Source organism: Myotis nattereri, assembly GCF_964212035.1.
Source record: "Myotis nattereri genome assembly, chromosome: 1".
Taxonomy (NCBI): domain Eukaryota; kingdom Metazoa; phylum Chordata; class Mammalia; order Chiroptera; family Vespertilionidae; genus Myotis; species Myotis nattereri.
The window spans coordinates 27,603,368-27,626,701 of record NC_138075.1 but is presented as its reverse complement, the minus strand read 5'-3'; the positions used below and the strand labels follow the sequence as shown (position 1 = coordinate 27,626,701).

The window sequence follows — 23,334 nt, the reverse complement described above, 5'->3', positions numbered from 1 at the left end:
CACCACCACCACTACCCCCCCCCCAAAAGAATTTTAGCCCTGGCCAGCATGGCTCAATGGTTAGAATGTTGGCCTTCGCCCAGAGGGTCGCAGGTTCCATTCCCAGTCCCAGGTTGGGGTACCTGTGGGCAGCAACCAATCAATATGTATCTATCACATAGACATTTCTCTCTCTCCCTCTCTCCCTTCCTCTCCCCACCCCCACTATCCCTCCTTCTCATTTCCTCTAAAATCAGTGGGAAAAATAAAATATCCTCACTCCTTGGGTGAGTATTTTTTTTAAAAAGGAACTTTAGTAAAATTGGCATTACCCACCGACATTTTGGAGGTGACGAAGGGAGTAGTAAGTCTGACCTTGAAGTGGATGCGGCATGAAAGGAGTGACACCCACGGAACACAGGGTCCCTGCCCCCAAGCTGCTGGCGGCCCCGTTGGGAAGATCCAACCCAAACATGTATGAAGGTGGGCGCGATGAATAAAACAACAGTTCAAACCAGCAGCAGAAGAACTACCTCAGGCAGCATGTGATTCACTGTCCCGGGAATTGTCTACCCCAGGGGTGGGCAAACTTTTTGACTCAGGGGCCACAATGGGTTCTTAAACTGGACCGGAGGGCTGGAACAAAAGCATGGATGGAGTGTTTGTGTGAACTAATATAAATTCAAAGTAAACATCATTACATAAAAGGGTATGGTCTTTTTTTTTTTTTAGTTTTATTCATTTCAAACGGGCCGGATCCGGCCCGCGGGCCGTAGTTTGCCCACGGCTGGTCTAGACTGTAATTGTGAGAGCAGCTTTAAAGAGGAAGAAATCCTCCGCCTGGAGCAATCAGGGAAAGCTTCGGCAAGGGGGTGAGATTCCAGCAGGCTCAACATGACATGAGAGGAAGAGGCTGGGAGAGCATTGCGCCCGTGGGACCCAGGTGGGACCCTCCAGGAGCTTGGATGTGATGATAAGGACCCCTCCCGGGAGCCTGAACTATTCTGCAGGAAATGCTGAGTACATGGCCTTAGGCCTCGCCTCCCAGAGCCGCAGCTGGCCCTTTATTCATAGAGTCCCTGGCCTCACACCATCTCACCTTTTCTCTCCTAGGACCACACCCGCGTGGTGAGCCCCATCATTGACGTCATCAGCCTGGATAATTTTGCTTACCTTGCTGCATCGGCTGACCTTCGCGGAGGTGGGTCCTGCTCCCAAGGGAGGGGCTCTAGACCAGAAACCAGGCAGGTGAGGGCAGGCCACAGCCCTGGCGTGATGCTCTTCTTCCCAGCTGTGCCAGAGGATCTCATGATACCCTTACTTCCAGAAAATGAAAAAGGATTGGGTTGAGCCCTGGAGTGGGGACAAAGGGCCGAGCCAGCAGTGGCAGGCTCCTGGCATGATCAGTGGCAGTCAAGCCAGTCTCTTCCTCCCCCCAAACATTGGCACACCCTTCCCAAGTGATGCCAGCCCAGGAACCATGGCCAAGTCCTGGTAGATGGACATGATATGACAGCTGTTTGGGGGTGGGGGAGGGGAACCCTCGACCTTACGTGAATTCCTAACACGGACTCCCTGGAAGTAGCCTGTGCTGTCTGATATGGTAGCCATAAGCCAAGTTGGGCTATTGCAGTCTTGAAATAGGACTAGTCTGAATTAAGATGTGCTATAAGTATAAAATACGCACCAGGTTTCGAAGTTTTAGTATGAATGTAAAATATCTAATTAGTAACTTTTTATATTGATCGCAAGTTGAAATGATAATACTTTGGATATATTTTGTTAAATATGTATTATTTAATTTCATATGTTCTTGTTGCTTTTTGATATGGCTATTGGGAAAATTTTAATTACAACTGTGGCTTGCATTATATATATTTCCTTTGGACAGCACTGGTCAAGACTGGAGAGCTGTATGTCCAATACAATAGACAGAAGCCACATGTGGCTACTTAAACTTAGAGTAATTAAACATAAATAAAATCCAAAATCCAGTTTCTTAGTTGCACTAGTCACATTTCACGTGCTCAGTAGCCACAGGTGGCTGGTGTCCACCATATTGGACAGTGCAGACATGGAAGATGTCAATCACTGCAGCAAGTTCTATGGAACAGACTGTTCCAGAGAATCTATTGCTGGGAGCGCGTGGGCAGAGTGGATTTTATATTTGGGGCCCAACTTCCAATAAGTGGACATAACCATTAATTAGCTCTTGGGATTGAGTGGGATTCTCAAGGGAGCCAGGCATTGCTCCTTTGGGAAGTCACCTCAGGGCCTTTGCACTTACTGCCTGGAAATCCCTTCCCCCAGAAACCCGCATGGATCAGTCCTTCATTCAGGTCTATATTCAAATGTCACTTCAACAGAGAGCAACATCTGACTGCCCTTACCAGAATACTATGGGCATCCTTCCTTTATTTTTTTTAGCACTTTTCACTCCCGACGGACATATTATCCATTCATTGATTGATCTTGTAGTCTCCATCCTACCCAGTAGATTGGAGCGCTACAGGGGCAGAGACCTGTCTCATTCTGAATGAAGGAACGACTGCACGAATTTTCCAGGGCCCTCTGTGAGCTGGGCTCGGAACACGGGAGACTCTGAGGGGTGGTAGAGTGAGGGGGCAACAGCCACCAAAGGCTCAGCCCTGAGCTCCGTCCTCACCCTCGTCTGTCCCTTAGGATTCGACTGGAGCCTGCATTTCAAGTGGGAGCAGATCCCTCTGGAGCAGAAGATTGCCCGGACAGACCCCACCAAGCCCATAAGGTCAGAGCTACTGTGAGCTCCGGAGAGAGCCTTCTTCCCCTGGGGCAGGGGCCTGGGGGGCTGCTGGGAAGCCGTATCAGTCACCGGGGCTTCTGAGGCTGTACAGTCTAAGTGCTCACTCTGTTCTGGGCCCCAGGGACAGAGAGGGCAGAGGCCCCAGGGACTCTGCACGCAGGGGATTCTGGGGCCAATGCCTGGGGTCCTGGGACCCTGGGACCATGTGGAGGGGCTTCCAGCTTCTTAAGGTCACGTGTTGCTTCTCTCATCTCCTTGCTCCCAGGACGCCCGTCATAGCTGGAGGAATCTTTGTGATCGACAAGTCCTGGTTTAACCACTTGGGAAAGTATGATGCCCAGATGGATATCTGGGGGGGAGAGAACTTTGGTAAGTTGGGAAATGTTAACAGCAATATTAATAACGGGTAACTCTGAGCGCTTTCTATTCCTAAGGCCCTGTTCTAAGGACTTAATCCTCACAATGACCCTCTGAGGTAAAGTACTATTATCCCCATTTTACTGACTAAAAAACTGTGGCACAGAGAGGTTAAGTAGTTTGTCCAGAACCACACAGCTCATAAACAAAGAGAATTGGGTCATTAGGAGGAGCCCGTGACCATATGGCTAGATATGTATGTGGAAGAACATACAGGCTGCATCATGGACCACAGCTTGAACACCTGTTGCTTCCCTGCCAGAAAGTCTGGGAGTGTGTTCAGTAGAGGGCACGGGTTAAATGTAAGCCTGGGTGCAAATCCTGGCCATCTGATCCCACCACTTACATTTAACCAGTACCCTGGGTTACTGGTTACTAGGTTACTGGGTGAAAATCCTATCACCTACAAGCTTTCATCCCTGGGCAACTTAAAGCCTCCCTAAGCCTCAGTTTACTCAAGGGGCTGTTATGAGTACTAAGTGCGACGATGAGTTAAAATGCGTGGCACCTCGGCAAGTGTGGCTCAATTGGTTGAGTGTCCCATGCCCTGAGAGGCCGCTGGTTCCATTCCCAGTCAGGGCACATGCCTGGATTGCAGGCTCGATCCCCAGGAGGGAGCATGCAGGAGGCAGCCGATTGATGTTTCTCTCATCTATGTTTCTCTCTCTCTCTCTCTCTCTCTCTCAAATCAGTACAAATGTTTAAAATAAATAAATGCATGTCACAGTGCTGACAGCCATTATCACTACTTCTGCGGCTGTAGGAACTCTAACCCCAGAAGGAAAGGGAAGAACCAGGGAATTCCCAGGGTTGCTGGTGAGGCTCGGGTTAGATAAAGGCCAGAGAAAGGTGGAACGCCCGACGTGGATGATTTAAGGGGGTTATTAAAGGATAGTGTGGGCCAGAGAGAGAACCACAGGAGCAGCTTGGTATTGGGCAAGGCTGGGGACTGCCCCTGAGGGGTCACCACCCCCAGGTCTGAAAGATGGGGAGGAGCGCCCTCCAACAGCGATTGTGGTCTTGGGGCACCTGTAGCCAGCCCACAGCTCCCAGGTCAGGGGAGGACACCCAACCTCATTCTCCCCCTTCTGATCTCCTGCTGGTGCCTCTGCTGGCTGAACCTGAGCCCCGCAGATAGGAAGCCCAGTGGTGCAGCCCACACAGGCAGCCTCCCGGACTAGGAGCAGGTGGAGAAGGCGCCAAGGGATCCTACAGGTGTCCAAGAAGCAGGGCAGGTACTTTGAGGTTGTAAATCAGAGGCCTGTTCTTGCTCTTTCTAGTACAGGGACCTGGTCCTGGGAAGCGCTTTTTCTCACTGCTTTCTTTTCCATCCTACCCAGGGCTTCTTCCGAAGTAAATAGGGCTGGTGGTATCTCACCCATTTCACAGGTGAGGAAACTGAGGTGGACGCTGCCTTCCATATTTCAGTCAGGAAACTCCATGTCTCACAGGTGTGTGGCACACCCAGCCCAGAGCCTCCTCAGTGCCGGGAGGTGTGATCAATCAGTCTGTGTTTCTGAGACGTGAGGTGCAGGTCTTTCTTCTCTCTCCCTGATCAGGAAACAGATGAGCAGTGGGGCTTAAAACAGGCCTGATCCCACCCGGTCAGCGTGGCTCCTCATGGCCAGGAGGTTCGATTCAGGTCAGGGCACATGCCCGGGTTTCAGGCTCTGATCCCAGTGGGGGGTGTGCAGGAGGCAGCCGATCAATGATTCTCTCTCATCATTGATGTTTCTCTCTCCCTCTCCCTTTCTCTCTGAAATCAATAAGAAATTGTTAAAACAACAACAAAAATCCAGGCCCAATCCCAACCCAAAACCAGGAGTAACTTAGGGCCTGGGGTGCAGTGAACCTTGCATCCTGACCTCCTTTCACATGGTAGGCCTAAGTGAAGCCAGTTTCCTGTAAAGACTTACAGACTGAGAAACAAGGGTCAAAGGGTCACTCCTGCGTCCAGAGGCCTTTCTTCTTTTCTTTCTTTCTTTCTTTTTTTTTTTTAAGGCTGGGGTCTGACAGAGAAACAAGGGAATGATCTAATAGCTAACTTCACACTCTGCCTGAGGCAAGGGCTCAGTGGTGGGGAGACTTGAAAGGTGAACGGGGAGGGTTCTGGAGCCGGTTTTGTTTCTTAGAAGAAATTCAAAGGAATTTCTGGCTAGCCATAGTTTTGAGCTGGGAGACTCCTGCTGCTGGTGGTTGGGGCCTTTCATTTTGTTTCTTTGTTGAAGAAAGGGAGCTGCCCAACCTCAGGCTCATTCCTGTGTGCCTTGGGAGAGCCACACTCAGGAGCCAGAGTCCGCCTTGAGTGTGTGAGTGTGTGAGTGTGTGTGTTTTGGGGGCGGCGTGGGGATATGAAATCCTTGGGAGTTAGATTTGGGATCCTTTCAAAGCGCAGTCAGATCTTGTCACTCCACTGCTCAAGGCCCTGCCGGGGCCCCTGCATCACTCAGAGCAAAACCCAAATCCTGACGCCTGCCTTTCCCCGGCAAACACACCATCGGCTCTGCCCGACCTCACTCCGACCTCACTCCGCTCCCGCCGCCGGCCTCCTTGCTGAGCCTCGACCTTGCCGGCCATGCTCGTCCCTCCAGGTCTTGGCCCTTGCTTCTCCCTCTGCCGGCATGCCCCTCCCCTGGGAGCCGCAGGACTCGTCCTCACCTCCTTCAGGCCTTAGTGCGAACGTCCCCTTCAGGGACAGCCTAGTTAAACTTCCCTAAGCAGCCTACTTACAATTGTCGCCCCACCCCGGGCCGCTCGCCGCTCCCACCCCCCAGGCCTCCTTTTCTCCATTGTACTTCCTTCACCTGACAGACTGGGTTCTCCTCATGTGCAAAGCTCGCTCAGCTCACCACCACGCCCACAGGAAGGGGGCCCGCAGCCTGTGCGTGGAAACCCCGGGCAGGAGGGAGTGGGGGCAGCCAGCCGGCTTAGTGGGTGGCTGGTCTTCCAACCTCGCAGGTGCCCAGACAGGCCGATGAGCAGATGTGGCTGTGTCTGCGGGGGCTCTCTGGACAGAGGCTGGAAGTGATGCTGCCGTTTGATTCACTTTTCCTTCTACTTGTGGTCTTGTGTTCCTTCAAAGCTTTCCCCCTGCTCCCCCAGAGCCCAGAGTGTGTGGAGGGTGTGTGGGTAAGATGTCTGTGTATGATGTGTGTGGTGTGTGTGGAGAGTATGTGTGTGTGATGTGTGTAGAGGGTGATTTTTTGGAGGGGGTGTATGTGTAGTGTGTGTGGGGTGTGTGTGGGGGGGGTGTGGAGGGTGTGGGGGGATGGATATGTGTGGAGGGGGTGTGTGGGGGGTGTGTGTGTGGGGGGTGTGGAGGGTGTGGGGGGATGGATATGTGTGGAGGGGGTGTGTGGGGGGTGTGTGTGTGGGGGGTGTGTGTGTGGGGTGTGTGTGGAGGGTGTGGGGGGATGGATATGTGTGGAGGGGTGTGTGTGTGATGTGTGTGGAGGGTGTTTTTGTAGAGGGATTGTGTGTGGGGTGTGTGTGTGGAGGGTGTGGGGGGATGGATATGTGTGGAGGGGGTGTGTGTGGGTATGTGTGTGTGTGTGTGGTATGGGGGGGGTGTGTGGAGGGGGTGTATGTGTAGTGTGTGGGGTGTGTGTGTAGGGGGGGTGTGGAGGGTGTGGGGGATGGATATGTGGAGGGGGTGTGTGTGGGGTGTGTGTGGGGGGGGTGTGGAGGGTGTGGGGGGATGGATATGTGGAGGGGGTGTATGTGTAGTATGTGTGGGGTGTGTGTGGGGGGGTGTGTGTGGAGGGTGTGGGGGGATGGATATGTGTGTGGGGGTGTGTGTGGAGGGTGTGGGGGGATGGATATGTGTGGGGGGTGTGTGTGTGGAGGGTGTGTGTATTGGGGGGCTATGTAGGGAGGGTGTGTGTGCACAGGCGGGTGGTGAGGTCAGGAGTGAGTGCACCTATGTGAACAGCCCAGGAGCTCCGCCCCAGCAGGTGCCTCCAGTGAGACACAAGGGGAAGGGAGGCCAGCCCCTCCCCATCTTCACTCAGAGGGACTTGCCCACGGACTCCTTCCCCTCCTGACGCTCCCTCTCCCCTCCCCTCTCCCGCAGAGCTCTCCTTCAGGGTGTGGATGTGCGGAGGGAGCTTGGAGATCGTGCCCTGCAGCCGGGTGGGCCACGTCTTCAGGAAACGGCATCCCTACAACTTCCCCGAGGGCAACGCCCTCACCTACATCAGGTAGGTCACAGAACCAAGAGCTCTGAGCTGGGAGCCAGTCCTGTCAATGACTTTGGCAGCCACCCACTCTCTGGGCCTTGGTTCCCCCACCTCCCCTCCCAGGTACTTTCAGGGTGGAAGGATGAAGTTGGGCTGTTGCCTTGACTATCTTTGTCCTTGAGGGTCTTGGAAAACCAGCCAAATGACCGACTGGGAACTGCCCCCACTCACATGGCACGGACGCCATGTCCTGACTCTGACTTGGTCAGCGTCTGCCCATCCATATCCCTAGCCACAGGCCTTTTCATACATTTTCACATTACAATTCATGGAGAGAGAGAGAGAGAGAGAGAGAGAGAGAGAGAGAGAGAGAGAGACACACGCATGTACACCGTGGGCTTGTGTTTTTATGTAAATGGACCCTGCTCTGTGATTTTATGCAGCACGCTGTCCTGCCACTCACCACTGAATTACAGACATCCTTCCCCATCAGTGCTTATCAAGCGTGGCATTGTTTTCCAAGGTGGCCCAGTACTCCGTCATGCAGAAGTAGTTCATCCTCCTCCACCGATGGGCCTTTAGGTGGTTGCCAATGTTTATTAAACAAATATTCTTGTACATGTCCTTCTTGCCCACATGCAGGTCTGTCAGTAGAATAGATTCCTGGGAGTGAAGCATCAAAGAGTATACATAAGTTGGTGGATATTGAGAGATTGTTCTCCAAAAAGATTATGCTCATTTATACCATCCCAATCAGTGTTGTTCTGCATCCTCTCCTGAGATTTTCACCATCCCATGGTCTCATCAATGCACAGAGCTGATCTTGGTCCTAACCCTACCTCTGTCGCCACCTGGGTGACCTTCTTTTGCTCCTTCCTCTCCTTTAGGAATACCAAGCGCACTGCAGAGGTGTGGATGGACGAATACAAGCAATATTACTACGAGGCCCGGCCCTCGGCCATCGGGAAGGCCTTCGGCAGGTGGGCCCTCCCCCAGCCCTGTTTGCCTCCCTCCGCCCAGGTTAGCACAGCTTTAGCCAGAGCAGAGTACAGCGTGTAGGCACTCAGTGTGCTTAGTAATGGAGCCCCTGCTCCGTGTGCAATGCAGAGACAAGACACTGTTCCTTGAAGAGGATGCAGTCCGTGGGGGGGGGGGGGGGGGGCGGGAATAAGCAGAGAGGGCTGTTTGTGGAAAGTGTCTGTGCACAAGCCGCCTGCAGGAAGAGGGACATCTGTGGGAGCGCTTAGGGATGAACTGTCTGCAGAAAACACTTCGGTTTTGTCTCCACCCCCTGTTGTTCCCAATATGATTGAGAGCTGTTAGCCTATTTTACTGTCTCCGGCTGTTATGACTACAGTCTGGTTAAGCATTTCCAACATGCAGATTGGTTATGAAATCAATTTAGTGGGTTGTCACTAGCATTGTCTTAAAAAAACGAGAGGGACTGAGAACACTGGAGATCAGTACAGAACAGAATAGAAAATAACAGGCTATGGCAGTGAGGGTGGTGTTGTGTTTTGCGATATTTCAGTTATTTCAGTTATACGCGTCTGTGTGTTTGCATATAGGGAAACTGGATCGTAATGTAAGATGCATCTATTTCTTATTTAAGGCTTTGGTCAGAATGAATTACTAGTGATCATCAATGAATCTTCTTCCCTCTATTTACTTGTAGCTATCTCTTAAAAAAAGAGTTTTATCACGGACTACTTCTTTTAGTGGGAGCTAGCCTTTATGAGGATCTACCCTGTGCTAAGCACTTACATCCCTTCATTTATTTGATTCTCACCAAAACCTCCTGAGGTGGCTGGTTACGGCTTCAGTTTACTGGAGAAGAAACTGAAGCTCAGAGAGGTGGTGAGGGGCATGTCAGTGGCCGTGATGGTCAGTGTCGCTGAGGAAGGTGAGGAAACCAACCTGTGTGCCCACCAACACCTTAGACGGTCTGATTGGCTAGGATTCCCGCGAGACCTCTACCGCCTGTTCCTCTTGTTGTGCACAGAAGGGAAACTCGAGTTCATTAGGGCTCTGCTCTCTGTGGGGGTAAGAGCCTGTGCTGAGGGTATGTGTGACGCTGACTGAGGGCTCCAGGAGTGAGGAGCCTGAAGCTGGGCCCCCTGCAGGCTGGGCTGATCTTAAAAGGTGAGCAGGAATTTGAGGAGAGAAATGAGGAGTGGCCAGGAGACCTGGGTGAAGTCAACAGTCAGAGAATGACCTGAGGCAGGTGGCAGAGGCTGGAGGGCCGGCTGAGACCCAGCCTCCTGGCCTGGCCCCTAAGGAGGGAGCCCGGCCAGTCCTCCCTGGGGCTTCCTCCCGTGCCCACTGGCCCAAGCCTGAGCCTGGCCTCCTCCTGCAGTGTGGCCTCGAGGATCGAGCAGAGGAAGAAGATGAACTGCAAGTCCTTCCGCTGGTACTTGGAGAACGTCTACCCAGAGCTCACGTGAGTGCTGCCATCAGCCTGTGCATCTGGCCTGGGTGGGGGCCGGCAGTTTGGGGGACCCCCCCGACCCCGAGTCTCCCCATCCCAGGCTCTCCGGCTGGCTTTTCTAGCTGTCCGTGTTTATCTTCATGTGAAGGCTGAGGGGGAACTGGAAGGATGTTACCAGGAGTTAACAGACTGGGTCTTAGAGCCAGAAGCAGACATTGTCTCTTTAGGCAAACAACACTGCATTATGTAGCAAAGGCCACAGAAATCCGCATGCCCTTTCACTCTGTTCTCTCCCTCCTGGGAGTTTATTCTAAGGACATGAAGCAACTGAAGCAAAAAAAAATCACAAAAAACTATTGACAAGTACACATTCACTATAGGCTTCTCTGCTGCGGGGGAGAAATCAAGAAGCAACCAACAATGAGGGCTGGGTTCCTGTGAATCATGATTCATCAATCTTAGACAAATATCATGCATCCCTTACCAGTAGAATTGTAAAGACTGGAAAGGCATGGGGAAATGCTTGCTCTAGCAAATTTGGAAGCAACCTGAAAATGGCGTGAGCCACTTTTTAAAAATATTTTTATTTATTTGTAAATATATCTTTATTGATTTCAGAGAGAAGAGGGAGAGATAGAAACATCCATGATGACAGAGAATCATTGATCAGTTGCCTCCTGCACGCCCCCCATTGGGGATCGAGCCCATACCCGGGCATGTGCCCTGACCAAGAATCAAACTGTAACCTCCTGGTTCATAGGTCAACACTCAACCACTGAGCCATGCTGGCCGGGCTACAGCCATACTTTCTTTCTTATTTCAAAATCCTTTTGAGTGTCTTGGCTGCATCCACATTTTCTCACCTCCTTCAGGTCTTGCTCAAATGTCCCTTTCTCAGGAATACCTCCCCTGAACACCCGTCCCCAGCACTCCTGCTTCGTTTTCCTCTGTCCCCTCACCATTACCTGGCACACACCTGGCCAGGTAATTCTGTGGTCCTCTCCCCACACGTGACTGTAAGCTCCACGGTAGAGGTGTCTATCTGTTTCCTCCACTGCTTTATCTCCAGCCCCTGGAACAGTGTCTGTCACAGAATGGGCTCTCAATAAATATTTTTGATGGAATGAATTGCATAGTCAATAAGCCTCAATAATAACCTAGAAATTAGCATTCTTCCTTCCATAGCTGTCAGCTTGGGAAGCGGGTTACCCACTGTGAGGCTTTCTCCTGAAGATGCCGGGGCAGCTTTCCAGAACACACCCCCCCCCCCCCCAGAGCTTGCATATCTATGAAGGGAAGATTTGATTTTTGAAAAACAGCCATAGTTACATTAGAGGCAAGACTAGTGAATAAGCTAGATTAACCCAGATAAGATCATCCTGGGCCCCAAATACAGTGTGACAAGACTGAAACAAGTCACAGAAGTAAATGGACACTGGGAGCAGTTTCTAAGGAATTCCAAAATCATTTGAGCAATGGCAGCATCCTCAGAACAGAGTTGGCAACTGGGATAACGCCAAGCTCCCTGGATGATAGCTGTGAAGGGAAGAACATGCATTTGTAAAAGTATAATAAACAACTTCCTCAAGTGACCGCTTTTGAGGGGATGGTTTCATTCAGACGTGTCATTTCTGAGGGAAAAGCCATTTCTTTACATTCTGTTGGCGTTCACACCGCATGTGATGGAGCCATGGACTCCAGGCCTTGGTGGGAGCTGGGGAGCCTGGGGAGGAGTTGGGAGAGGGGGGATCGAAGGTGTCCTTCCAGTCCACACCCCAGTCCCCCCACAGAGTGTCTCACGTCATCCCCCGAGGACCAAGAGGAAGAAGTGTTTTATAGCTGTCAGAAACCTGGACGGATCGATCCCAAGGCAAGCCAGTGGATGAAACCAGCTGTGTTAAATGAGGAGCATAAGTCAGCCTCTGTTTGTTCTGTCACTGCGTGAAAGTAAAAAATGATTTATTGCTGTTAAGGTAGAAAACACACACCTCATTCATATCCGGATGAGTTCTCCCCAGTCCACTGCTCATGCCCCAGTTCTCAGGGGGAGAGGCCAGGGCTTAGAAAGGAGATCAGTTGGCCCTAAGGATACCAACTTCCTTCCAAAGGGGATTCTAGTAGCTGCCCACACGGCTGCCAGGGGTGCGGGAGAGAAACGCTGAGGAAAGGAGACCTGGTTTGGCCGAGACCCTATAGGAGGATGTCTGCATCGAAGAATGCCAGAGTGCTCTGCTGTCCCCCCTGTCCCTGCCCAAGTTCTCTTCCTGACCAAGGTGACAGGAGGCAGATAAGGTTAGGCACGTGGCCAGACTCTAAGCCCCCCTGGTTCCCCATCACCCACATGGGTCCAGAATCCAAGATCGTGTATAACCTCTTAAACCCACGTATACAAACCTGCTTCTGCTGGGCCGGCACCTTCTTAGGTTTACTGCCCACAGGGTAAGACGCTGTGTCTCATGTCAGTGTGTGTGTGTGTGTGTGTGTGTATGCATGTTTTTGCTGTGCATATAAAGTGTTTTAATGATACAGTATTTTGAAATGCCTGTATTACTTAACAGTTGCCCACATTAGCAGATATTCCTTCACAGTCATTTTTAATAGCTAAAGGGTTTTCCATCTTGCAGATGAATCCGTTTTCTTTGCCCACCCTCTATTGTTGGATATCTGCAGGTTTTCAATGTTTTCATGTACTCAGCCACTCTGATGAATATCGTCCCAGTTTTAGTATATGTGCTGCTGAAGCGAGCACTGATGAATGTCTTTTAAACTAAATCTCTGCACACATCTACGATTATTGCCGTAGGATATTCAGTTTCCTGAAGTGGGGATGATGAGGTCAAAGGTGTGCACATTTTTGTTGTTAATCCTCACCAGAGGATTGCTTTTCCATTGATTTTTTTTTTAGAGAGAGATTGGAAGGGAGGGGGAGAGACAGAGAGAAACATCGATATGAGAGACACATTGATTGGTTGCCTCCCACACATGCCCCAACTGGCACCAGGGACTGAGCCTGCAATCAAGGTGTGTGCCCTTGACCATAATCAAACCTGAGACCCTTCAGTCCACAGGCCGATGCTCTAACCACTGAAGAACCGGCCAGGACAAAGGTGTGCACATTTGTAAGGCCTTTGATACATAACAGTAATGACACATTGCCTTCCAGAACAGTTAGGCTAGTTTGTGCTTTCGCCGGTAGAGTATGAGATGATCCAATCGCACAGCTAGTGCCAACACTGGGCATTGATATTAAGTATATATATATTTGCATGTATTATTACATATGTATATACTATATTTTATATGTATATAAATACACATGTACATACTGATGTGGTCATCAAACAGTGCTGTCCAGTCTGTACTTCTTTAAGGTTGGTTAGTGAGATTGAACACATTTTCATATTTGTTTTGTTTATTTTACACTAGAGGCCTGGTGCACAACATTTGTGCACTGGGGGGGGGGTGTCCCTCAGCCCGGCCTGCACCCTCTTGCAGGTGGACATCCCCTGAGGGGTCCTTATCACTGCTATGGAGGCAAAAGAGGCTCCAGCCACTGCCACTGTGCTCGCCAGCCTTGAACCTGGCACTGACCACCAGGGGGAAGCTCCTGAATTGAATATCTGCCCCCTGGTAGTCAGTGTGCATAGGATTTTATTATATAGGATTGGCCTCTTTAAAGTGCCCCTTCCCTGTTGTTCTGAGATTGCTTACTGAGCCCTCATTCAGGTCCCCTCCTCCCCGGTTCTCCTCTTTCTGGACTGGGGAGTCCTGGGTTTCTGGCCTAAGCTCTCTCCCCCAGGGTCCTCCCAGATCTAGCCTCCAGGCAGTCCCTGGGCTCCTGGCGCTACCCAGAACCCAATGGGGCCCAGGCCTGTCTTCCCCGAGAAATCCCTGCTCCCTTCTCCCCCTTCTCCCCTCCTTGCCAGCTAGGTCTGTCCCCCGCCCAGTGCCCCATTCCCCTGACACCTCCATGCCCCAGGAGCTCAGGGGCTGCCCTCTGGGCAAGCGTGGGCAAGCCCTGAGGAGGGCAGGAAACAAGCCTGGCCCTGCCTTTTCTCAGGGTCCCAGTGAAGGAAGTGCTCCCCAGCATCATTAAGCAAGGAGTTAATTGCCTGGAATCCCAGGGCCAGGACACAGCTGGTAACTTCCTGCTTGGAGTGGGGACCTGCAGGGGGTCTGCCAAGAACCCGCCAGCACCCCAGGTAAGTTGCTTAGGACCCAGAGTGGGGGGAGGGGGTTTCCTCCGCTCATGCTCATCCTCTCTGCCTACACCCTCCACAAACCCACTTTCCCAGGGACCCTGCCAGCCGTCCTCCCACTCTGCTCCTTGCGTCTGTCTGCTCCTGCCACGTTCGCCTCTCCTTTCCAGCCTGTGACACAGTTGCCCTCTGTGCCCCGCCCACTGTACCCTTACAGAGGGAGAAATGCTGCCCAAACAGCGCCCAGTTCTCTCCTGGGACGCAGCTGTGGTCAGCTTTTATGGCGGGAGCAGGGCATGTGTGCAAAATACGAATGCCGATGCACCCAGGTCAAAACCAGAGCAGGTCACGGAGCCCCTGTCATGGCTGCCCTGTTCCCATGCCCTGTCGTTCTCCATGGCCCTCTGGCCAGCTCCAGCAAGGCTCCCCTCCTATTTTATTATGAAAAATTTCAAACATATAGAAAAGTTAAGAGAATTGTACAGTGAATACCCATACACCCACCCCTTTTAGAAAACTCTACCACAATATACAGTATATTTGCTATATCACATAACCAACCTGCCCATCCATCGCTGTACTTTTTTAAAACTATATTTTTTTATTGATTTCAGAGAGGAAGGGAGAGGGAGAGGCATGCGCCCCTGACCAGAATTGAACCCGGGACCCTTCAGTCCACAGGCCGATGCTCTATCCCCACCGAGCCAAACCAGCTAGGGCTCCATCGCTGTGCTTCTGACTCAGCCTTCCTGATCCCTGTCTTGCAGGCATGGCTGTTCAGTGACCACCTCATCCAGCAGCAGGGGAAGTGCCTGACCGCCACCTCCACCTCCGCCTCCATCTCCCCTGGGTCCCCGGTGGGACTACAGACGTGCAACCCGAGAGAAGGCAAACAGGTAAGCCTCCTCGTCCCTGGGCTCAGGATGACCAGCATGTGCAGGGAGACAGGCAGTGGGGGTGGCAGCCCCTTGCAGGGGAACCTCAGGCTGAGACATAGACTCCAATAAACCCTCCGGAATGAGGACCTGTGCAGGCCTCAGTCATTATCCGAGTCAAATCCATGATCTTACTCATGAGGAAGTTCTTCAGGCAAGTATTTGTTAACTGTCTGCCCTGCCCGCTGGGAGCTGAATGAGGGCAGACTCTGGCAGCACCGTCCCTGGCCTCTGACAACCCCACAGCCAAAATAAAGGTTCGCTTTTACTGAGAGCTCTGCTAGGAGTTCTACATGGATCATCCCATCTAATCCTCCCAGCAACCCCCGACGAAGGCTCTAGCACTACCCATTTTTAGGGGACAAGACCGAGGCTCCCTAACTTGGAGAGATCGGTGTTAGCTCACACAGCTGGGATGGGGTGGAGCTCGGAGTGAAACCCGGGTAAGTGTGATGCCTCGCCCACAGTCCTAGCCCAGCGCATAGTCGATGCTCAGTAAGTATTTCTTGACTGCTGGCTGACTGGGGACACAGAGGCAGAGTGACTTCCAACTTGTCCTGCCAGCCACACTTCGTCCTCCATCCAGGCACTTCCAAAATGTTCTACGGGAACAGCTCTCCTTCCCCTTGTCAAGCCTGGGGAAGAGGAGGCCCCAGGAGGGGAAGGCACTGACCCCGGAGGCCCTCCATGATTCTTGGGGGACTCGGGGGCCCCCTCCATCCCCCTGGCCTCACTCTTCCTCTCTGCGGAGATGGCTGCCAGTTCCCACGAATGGGGTGTAGGTCCCGGCTGCACAGTCATAGGCCAAGGCGAGGCTTAGAGCTGCAGGAAGAAGAAATCTCGTCCGAAGGAGTCAAAGATTCACCTGGTCCAGGAACTCCAGCTCAAGTGTCCCCAGGGAGCAGTGGGGAAGCCGGGGCGGGGCTCAGGTGAACTGAGGTCACGGTCCAGTTACAGCCGAGCAGCTCCCTCAGCCCCAGGCAGCCATGAAGGGAAGCTGGAAATGCAGATTCTTCTGTGGCAACTAAGCCAACTTTTAAATTAACGCTGTGCAGGCCAAACAAAATACATCTCTGGGTTAGATTCAGCCCATGCGCCTCTGATCCAGACACTGACTTCGTGCCAAACTACAGAACAAGCGTGCATTGGGAGGCTCGGCTCAAAGCTTGTGTGCGGAGGGGGCCTCTTATGAAAGGGACACACAGGCTGTTTAAACAGGGAGCAGGGGTGTCCTGGGCATATGCATGTGCAATGAAGGTGTGAGCACTGTTCTCACTGTTAATCACTGTTTTCTCCTTCTCCGCCTCCCCTGCTTCTCCCCCCAGAGATGGAGGAGAAAAGCCTCTTTCATCCAGCATTCGGTCAGCGGCCTCTGCCTGGAGGCCCAGCCCACCCAGCTGGTGACCAGCAAGTGCCAGGCTGACGCCCCCGCCCAGCAGTGGCAGCTGTTGCCGCAGCCACACACATGACGGCAGCCCGGGGCCTCCTGTACCTTCTGCATGAGACTTTGGGACTGGAAGGGGTTAGGGTGGGGGAGTGTAAAGCGGGCCGTTCCCATCTCCTCACATTTCTGCCGGAACCATCAGCAAACACCCCTGCCATGAGACACCATTCTCCAGAGCTTGCACAGGGCGGGCAGGGGGTGTGCCTCGATGCCCAGGCTGTCGACCTGCCCTCACCCCGGGAGAGAAGAAGGCCAGGATGCTGGACCGCTACTGGGTAGAGACTGGGCAGGTGCCCTCACATCTTTGTCCCCTCCCTTCTCCTTCCTGGGCGCCTGGGCAGTGGGTTGGGTGCCCTCCCGTCGTTGTCTGGGTAGATCAAGGACAGAAGCCCGCCTAGGGTCCCCATTGTGTCACAGGCCCTGTTTGTGGGATCATGGGAGAGGATGTAGGTGGCATGGATGGAGAAACTGAGGCTGGGAGGAGAGGGGCAGCCTGCAGTGTGGGTGGAGAACCAGAGGGAAGTGAGTAGCTCAGTGGCCTGTCCCAGGCAGGTGCTGGGCTGGGTGTGGGAGGGATGGGGTCGGGAGCAGAGGATGGGTGATTTGCGGAAGGACGTGGACAGGAAAGCGGCACAGCACCCAAAGAGTGGGTCTCTTCCCGGGCACCCAACCTCCCAGGCCGCACCAGCCCCCGGGCACTGTGCCTGCCTCCGTCCTGTGCTCCGGTCCCCACTTCTTAGGAAGAGGCTGCCGGGCCATCTTCAGGGGCAGCCTTGGGACACTGTGTATTACACAGATCCCACTTCTGTTTGGTCATGTGTCAGGACAAGACGTCGCCCCCTGGGCCTTACTGACCTGCTGGCGCCCTGTGCCCCTCGTCTGGGCCCACCACGAAGACCCCGTAAGGACAGGCAGCCACCCTGCCATGCACCACTGAGCTGCCCCGTCCGCATTTGCAGCGACGCTGCCTTCTCCAAAGCCGTTGCCTTTGTAAACAGAGCATGATGGAATGGGGGGCCCGTAAGAATGGGACCTCTGTCTGGAGCATCAGCGCTCCCTACGTCATTAGGGAGAAAGTCATCCAGGCCCAGCCTCATGCTCCCCTCACACACCCCCCCCCCCCCACGCACCTCAGGAGGGAGGCCCCAGAAGGTCAGTCACTGCAGTGGGCGGAAGGCTGGCTGGTGACTCCCGATTGTGTAGCGAGGTCCCCGGTATTTCTCACAGCCACTGGGCCTTGCCCCCACCCCTGGCCTGGTCTCGGAACCACTTCTGTTATTCCCCGTGCTCCTCTTCTCCCACCTCACTGGCTCAGGCAGTGTGATCTTGGACAAAAGACTGGTGGTGCCAGGACCCTGGTGTCACCCTCCCAAAGCAAACCAGCCTGAGGCCAGCATTGGGAGCTCATGGGTTCCAGAGGGCCTAGGAATCTCCTGAAATTGTCCCCCAAATCGTGCATGTGTGTGCATAGACGCAGTTTCCCGAGGAGCGCGTCCATGGGCTTCCCCAGCTTCTTACAGAGGCCCTTGACCCCTAAAGGGCGCTGGACTGGAGCTGCCATGCGCCTCACCTGCCATGCCCATCTCTCTCCCTTGTGCGCCTGAGCTGCTGTCGCCTACTCCCTCCATGCAGCCCTTGGGGCAGGACCCACCCGGAGGACTCTCAATGGTTTCCTCACCTCCTGGCTCTCACTGGCATCCACTCGGCAGTGTTCCTGTGCCCCAGCGTGCACCCCATGGTCACAGCGTGGGGGCCGCGCCTCTCCCATCCTCTGCTGTGGTGTTTCGGCCACCACCATCTCCGTGGTGCGTGCTCACCCCGGCGGGCAGTGTGGACCTCTGGGGCCAGGGAGTGGGGGCTTCTCTTGGATGTAAGAGGACTGCAGCTCAGAGCGGCTCAGAAAGGCCCCTCTTTCCCTGCCAGCCCAGGCTCGGCACTTGTCAGCCACCATCTGTGGGCCTCAGCCCTGTTCTGTTTTTGCTTTTCCTCTTCTTGACCAAAGCATGTGCCACTCACTGTCCTTGAGGACCTCGTCTTTATGAAACACACGCCTGGAATAAAACCACTTCTCACACCGACACGTGCACCAGTGCCTTTCTGACTCCAGAGTCCAGCCCCTCCGAGCCACCCTCCCCTGCCTCGGAGTGAAGCTGGGGCCTCTATTCAAGGCTCACCCCCTCCTGCACCTGAGAGCTTGCTCCTCGGCCTACCTGCCTGTGGTACCCCAGGGCCTCCTGGATGACAGGCTGTTCTGGGTGGAGCCGGCAGGTGGCCCTGCTGGTGGGGCAGGCTGGGACCAGAGCCAGGCTCCTGGGACCTCACTGAGAGACACTGCTTGGGGCTTTGAATGGGTGGGTACCCAAGGGGCTTCTCCAAATGCTGCCTTTTGCCAGCCCTTTCCTTCCCTGAGCGCCAGCCCCAGCCGCTCTGAACTGCCCTTTGCCCCCGCCACACAAGAAGGCAGTGGTAAGAAGGCAGGTGGGACCATTTCCTGGATAGAAACAGTAAAATAATTGCGGAAAGACTCCTACCAGCCTAGCCTTGTTTGATCAGGCAGCAGATGCTCTGCCTGATGTTTCCATGGAAACCAATAGAAAGCCCTGCCATTTGTGTGATCAGAAGCTGAACTTGCCCAGGTAGAAATAAACACTTGGGTGCACGTGTGAACTGTAGTGGGAGACTCACCCTCTCCTGGATGCGGCCATTTTCGTCCCTGTCCCCTCCTTGGCTCAGGGCTGCTCATCTGGGTTCCCCAGAACTGATGACCCCCCAGGCCTGAGGGCCTGGAGCAGAGCGCTGGCTGGTGCCAAGTTCCAGCACACAGCATGGCTGCAGAGCCCAGCTTGGGCTCAGCCGAGCAAAGGTGGCAATTTACTGCAGGACTCTGGCTGCAGTCTGTCCATCGTCCATCCTTTCGAGGAGCATAGCCCGCTGCCCACCGCCTTCGTGGGCCTCCCTCCCGGCCAGGCTGGGCCAGCTTTCCACTTCCATCTGTTTCACTCCCACCTTGCAGGGCTCTGGTCCTGCTTCGCCAGAGGCACGCTCTTGCCTTCTCCAAACGCACCTCTCTAAGGCCCATTTTCTCTCCCACCCGCTCCCCTTCTTTTTCCTGCAAACGAAGGCTGTTAGCCTTTAGCCAGCTCCCGGAGGACTCAGCAAACGCCCCCTGGCTGGCCGGTAACAACAGGCCTAGCAGAACCCGACAGGATAGAAGAGCAAGGCTCCCAGAGCACCTGGGGTGGGGAGGGCAGGAGGGACACTCTGAGGCCAGCCTCCGGTTTGTCCAGCAGGGAGTGCTCCCTCCATCCCTGGGCCTCTGAGACTTGGCTGTTTTCACAAAGACTCTTCTCTGGCCCCTCAGGCTCCCCATTGGCAGGCCTGCGGATTGTCTTCCAGCACTGAATGGGGTGTGGTCCTCTCCCACCAGGTGAACAGGACAGGAAACCTGGAAGGGAAAGGCTGGACTTCATAACGTCCACAGCTTCGTTCCTGACTATATTCTAAGCATCTGGTATTTCTGTGTCCCCTAAGATGCTCTGAGTCAGTTTCCTCCAGAAGGGAGGGGACCCAGGCAGCTTCTCTCATCTTAAGAGGTCTTCGCTGCCAGGCTCTTAGCAAAGACCTTGAGGCAGAACCGGGAGGGTCTAGGGCAGTGATGGCGAACCTATGACACGCGTGTCAGAGGTGACACACGAACTCATTTTTTTGGTTGATTTTTCTTTGTTAAATGGCATTTAAATATATAAAATAAATATCAAAAATATAAGTTAGCCCTAGCTGGCTTGGCTCAGTGGATAGAGCGTCAGCCTGCGGACTGAAGGGTCCCGGGTTCGATTTCGGCCGAGGGCACATGCCTGGGTTGCGGGCTCGTTCCCCGGTGAGGGGCGTGCAGGAGGCAACCAATCAATGATTCTCTCTCATCATTGATGTTTCTATCTCTCCTTCTCCCTTCCTCTCTGAAATCAATAAAGATATATTTAAAAATATATATATATAAGTCTTTGTTTTACTATGGTTGCAAATATCAAAAAATTTCTATATGTGACATGGCACCAAAGTTAAGTTGGGGTTTTCCAAAATGCTGACACGTGGAGCTCAAAAGGTTCGCCATGACTGGCCTAGACCCTCTAGCTCAAGCATGTCAAACCCATGGCCGGCGGGAGATGAGGAGCACAGCCATGGCATACTCAGCCCCAGGGCGCCTTAGGTGCCACACCAGCTCAGGTTCAGTGACCCTGAGAGGGGGCTGTGAAGGATGGAGAAAAGACAGGCAAGAGAAAAAAGCTGTGTATGGGTGGGAAGCTGTCCTCTCTGGTGGAGAGCTAGCAACAGCGCCACGGACTGCAAGCCGTGTCTTTATTTTATAGCCAGATTCCACGAGGCAAAGTAAGGGCGTGGTCAAGATGTTTACAACATTCTCGTGGGTTTTGATCCTACTCAATTAAAATTAGGCTTTTATTTTTTGTTGTTGTTGTTAATGCTCACGCAAAATTCAAATCGTGCGTGAATTTTGGGACACCCTATACTTTCCACAGCCACAGCACAGAGCGTAGTTCTCAGACTTCCAGTAATTGTTGGCTTGCCGAATGAACGAAATAAAAGATTCTAGCTGGGATTTGGGGTGTGTATGTGTATGTGTGTGTGTGTGTGTGTGTGTGTGTGTGTGTGTGTGATAAAGCACTTAGCAATTAGTGCATTACATTCAGAAAGCACTTAGTTTATATTTGTTCATTTTTTTTCCTCTCACTTCTTTTTTTAAAATTTTTAAAAAATTGATATTAGAGAGGAAGGGAGGGGGGAAGGGAGAGGGAGAGAGAGAAACATCAATGATGAGAGAGAATCATTGATCGGCTGCCTCCTGCACACCCCCTACTGGGGATCAAGCCCACAACCTGGGCATGTGTCCTGACTGGGAATCCAACCATAACCTCCTGATTTCTAGGTTGATGCTCAACCATTGAACCACACTGGCTGGGCTCCTCTCACTTCTTAAAAGCTTGGTATCTTCACAATTCCACTTTTCTCTAAGCCCTCAACAACCATGCATTGGGGATGCTAAGGGCTGACACGGATTGAGCATTTCCTGGGCACCCAGAACTTGGTACCATGTGCATTCTCTCATTCAGTCTCTAACACCTCCCCCGAGGTAGGGTCTGGTATGCCCACTTAATGAAGGAGAAGAAACTTGCCCAAGGACAAATAGCAAGGTTTATGCTCAGTCCCATGGAAGTATAGGTCAGTGGTTCTCGAACTGTGGTCCCACAGACCAGCAGTATCACCTGGGAACTTAGTAAAAATGCAAACTCTTGGGCCCCACCCAGACCAATTGAATCAGAAACTCGGGGAGTGGGACTCAGCCATCCGAGTTTGAAGAGTCCCCTGGGGGATTCTGGCACACACTGGTTTGAGAACCACAGGTTTGGTGACTGAGATGAGTCCTGGTCCCCTGACAGGAGGGCATGGGTCACCCCTGGCACAGAAGGCTCAGAGCAGACGCTGTGTGCTGCAGGCCATGCCTCTGCTAGCCAGGCTGCCTCCATGCTCTGGGCTGTGATGGATTTCCAGGGAGGAGGACAGTGCGCATGAGGCTGGGCCAGATGCCACGTGCCAACCTTGCTTTGTGTGATTGATGAGTTTCTTCCCAACACCAGCCACATACGGCTGACTTCATTATAGAAAAGCTTCCGCCCCAGAAGAGTCATTACTCAAGGGATCAGTGGTGCGCCTCGCAGCGCTCGGGATGGGCACACATTCCCGGGGGTTATGTGGCTAAGGCTCTTCTATAGGTCATCCAACCGAGGACACTCACAGCCAGCCCTATCACTTCCCCGCCAGTGACTGAGGTGCACACATTCTAGCTTAGCCGTGGGCAAACTACGGCCCGCGGGCCGGCCCGTTTAAAATGAATAAAACAAAAAAAAGACCATACCCTTTAATGTAATGATGTTTACTTTGAATTTATATTAGTTCACACAAACACTCCATCCATGCTTTTGTTCTGGCCCTCCAGTCCAGTTTAAGAACCCATTGCGGCCCTCAAGTCAAAAGTTTGCCCACCCGTTAGTTTCTTCAATCCTTACAACTCTACCAGGTAGGTATTTTCATTGTCACCCCATTTACAAACTAGGGAATTAAAACCCAGAGAGGTTTACACACCTGCCCAAGATTACCAGGCTAGTAAGGGGTAGAAACTGGATGTAAAATCATGAATTCTGGCCCAGGATCCTCATTCCAACTCTGACACTTGTATTATTTTCCCATCTTGCACTTAAGGAAATGGGGTCCCAGGCAAAGCCCTCCTTCTCACTCGGGAGCCCAAGGCTTGTCCCCCTGCACCCCTACACATCCTTTTGTTGTAGGAACAGCACCATGTGTCTGACAGGTGGGGGTCAGTCCAAACCTGGGTTCACAAGCCTCAGTACTAGGTTTCTGTCTAGGGAAGAATTCAGAGCCAAGACCTAAACTGTAAGAAGCATTTATTTGGTAAATCACAGAGGTAGAAAAAGTAATTCCTAGAAGAAATGGGCTTAGGAAACAAATTATGGAGGTAAAAGAAGGGCCTTTGGAGTTTAGAGTGAGGAAGGTAATGGTAAAGTGCCTGGGGCGGGGAGGGGAAGAGGAGAGGGAGAGGGAGGAGGATGGGGGGAGGATAAGACTCCCTGGAGAGAGAACAACCAGGGGCCTCAGTCCCAAGGGTTTTGAAGATGGAGATTTTAGGGGAGGTCCCAGGGAAAGATCTCCATAAAATATTCAGCAGTTTTCCAGGTGTGCATTCAGGGTTGTGGTCTCCACTGATTGGCCTGCACGGTCATTATTCAATGCAGCTGGCAGGTTTTGCTGCTAATCTGGGCCTGGAGCCAAAATACAACTGAGGCCTGGATGTTATCCCCAGGACAGGAAGGTCAGGAGGACCAACGATATGCTAGGGGAGGAAACGTCACCCTGGGGCGAGGCCCCACCTACAATTGATTG

At 52.9% G+C, this 23,334-nt stretch overlaps 1 protein-coding gene across 1 annotated transcript in view; it reads left to right on the top strand.

Annotated features, from left to right (window-relative positions):
• The window catches only part of GALNT16 (polypeptide N-acetylgalactosaminyltransferase 16), an 85,204-nt gene extending 66,764 nt beyond the window's left edge, over positions 1-18,440 (top strand). Inside the window, exons 7-15 of the mRNA XM_081087609.1 lie at positions 1,093-1,180; positions 2,662-2,746; positions 3,027-3,130; positions 7,251-7,377; positions 8,244-8,336; positions 9,713-9,796; positions 13,845-13,986; positions 14,751-14,879; positions 16,244-18,440. Coding sequence (XP_080943735.1) covers positions 1,093-1,180; positions 2,662-2,746; positions 3,027-3,130; positions 7,251-7,377; positions 8,244-8,336; positions 9,713-9,796; positions 13,845-13,986; positions 14,751-14,879; positions 16,244-16,387 — 996 coding nt within the window. The 3' untranslated portion in view covers positions 16,388-18,440. The remainder of the gene's footprint in view (positions 1-1,092; positions 1,181-2,661; positions 2,747-3,026; positions 3,131-7,250; positions 7,378-8,243; positions 8,337-9,712; positions 9,797-13,844; positions 13,987-14,750; positions 14,880-16,243) is intronic.
• The last annotated feature ends 4,894 nt before the right edge of the window (positions 18,441-23,334 follow it).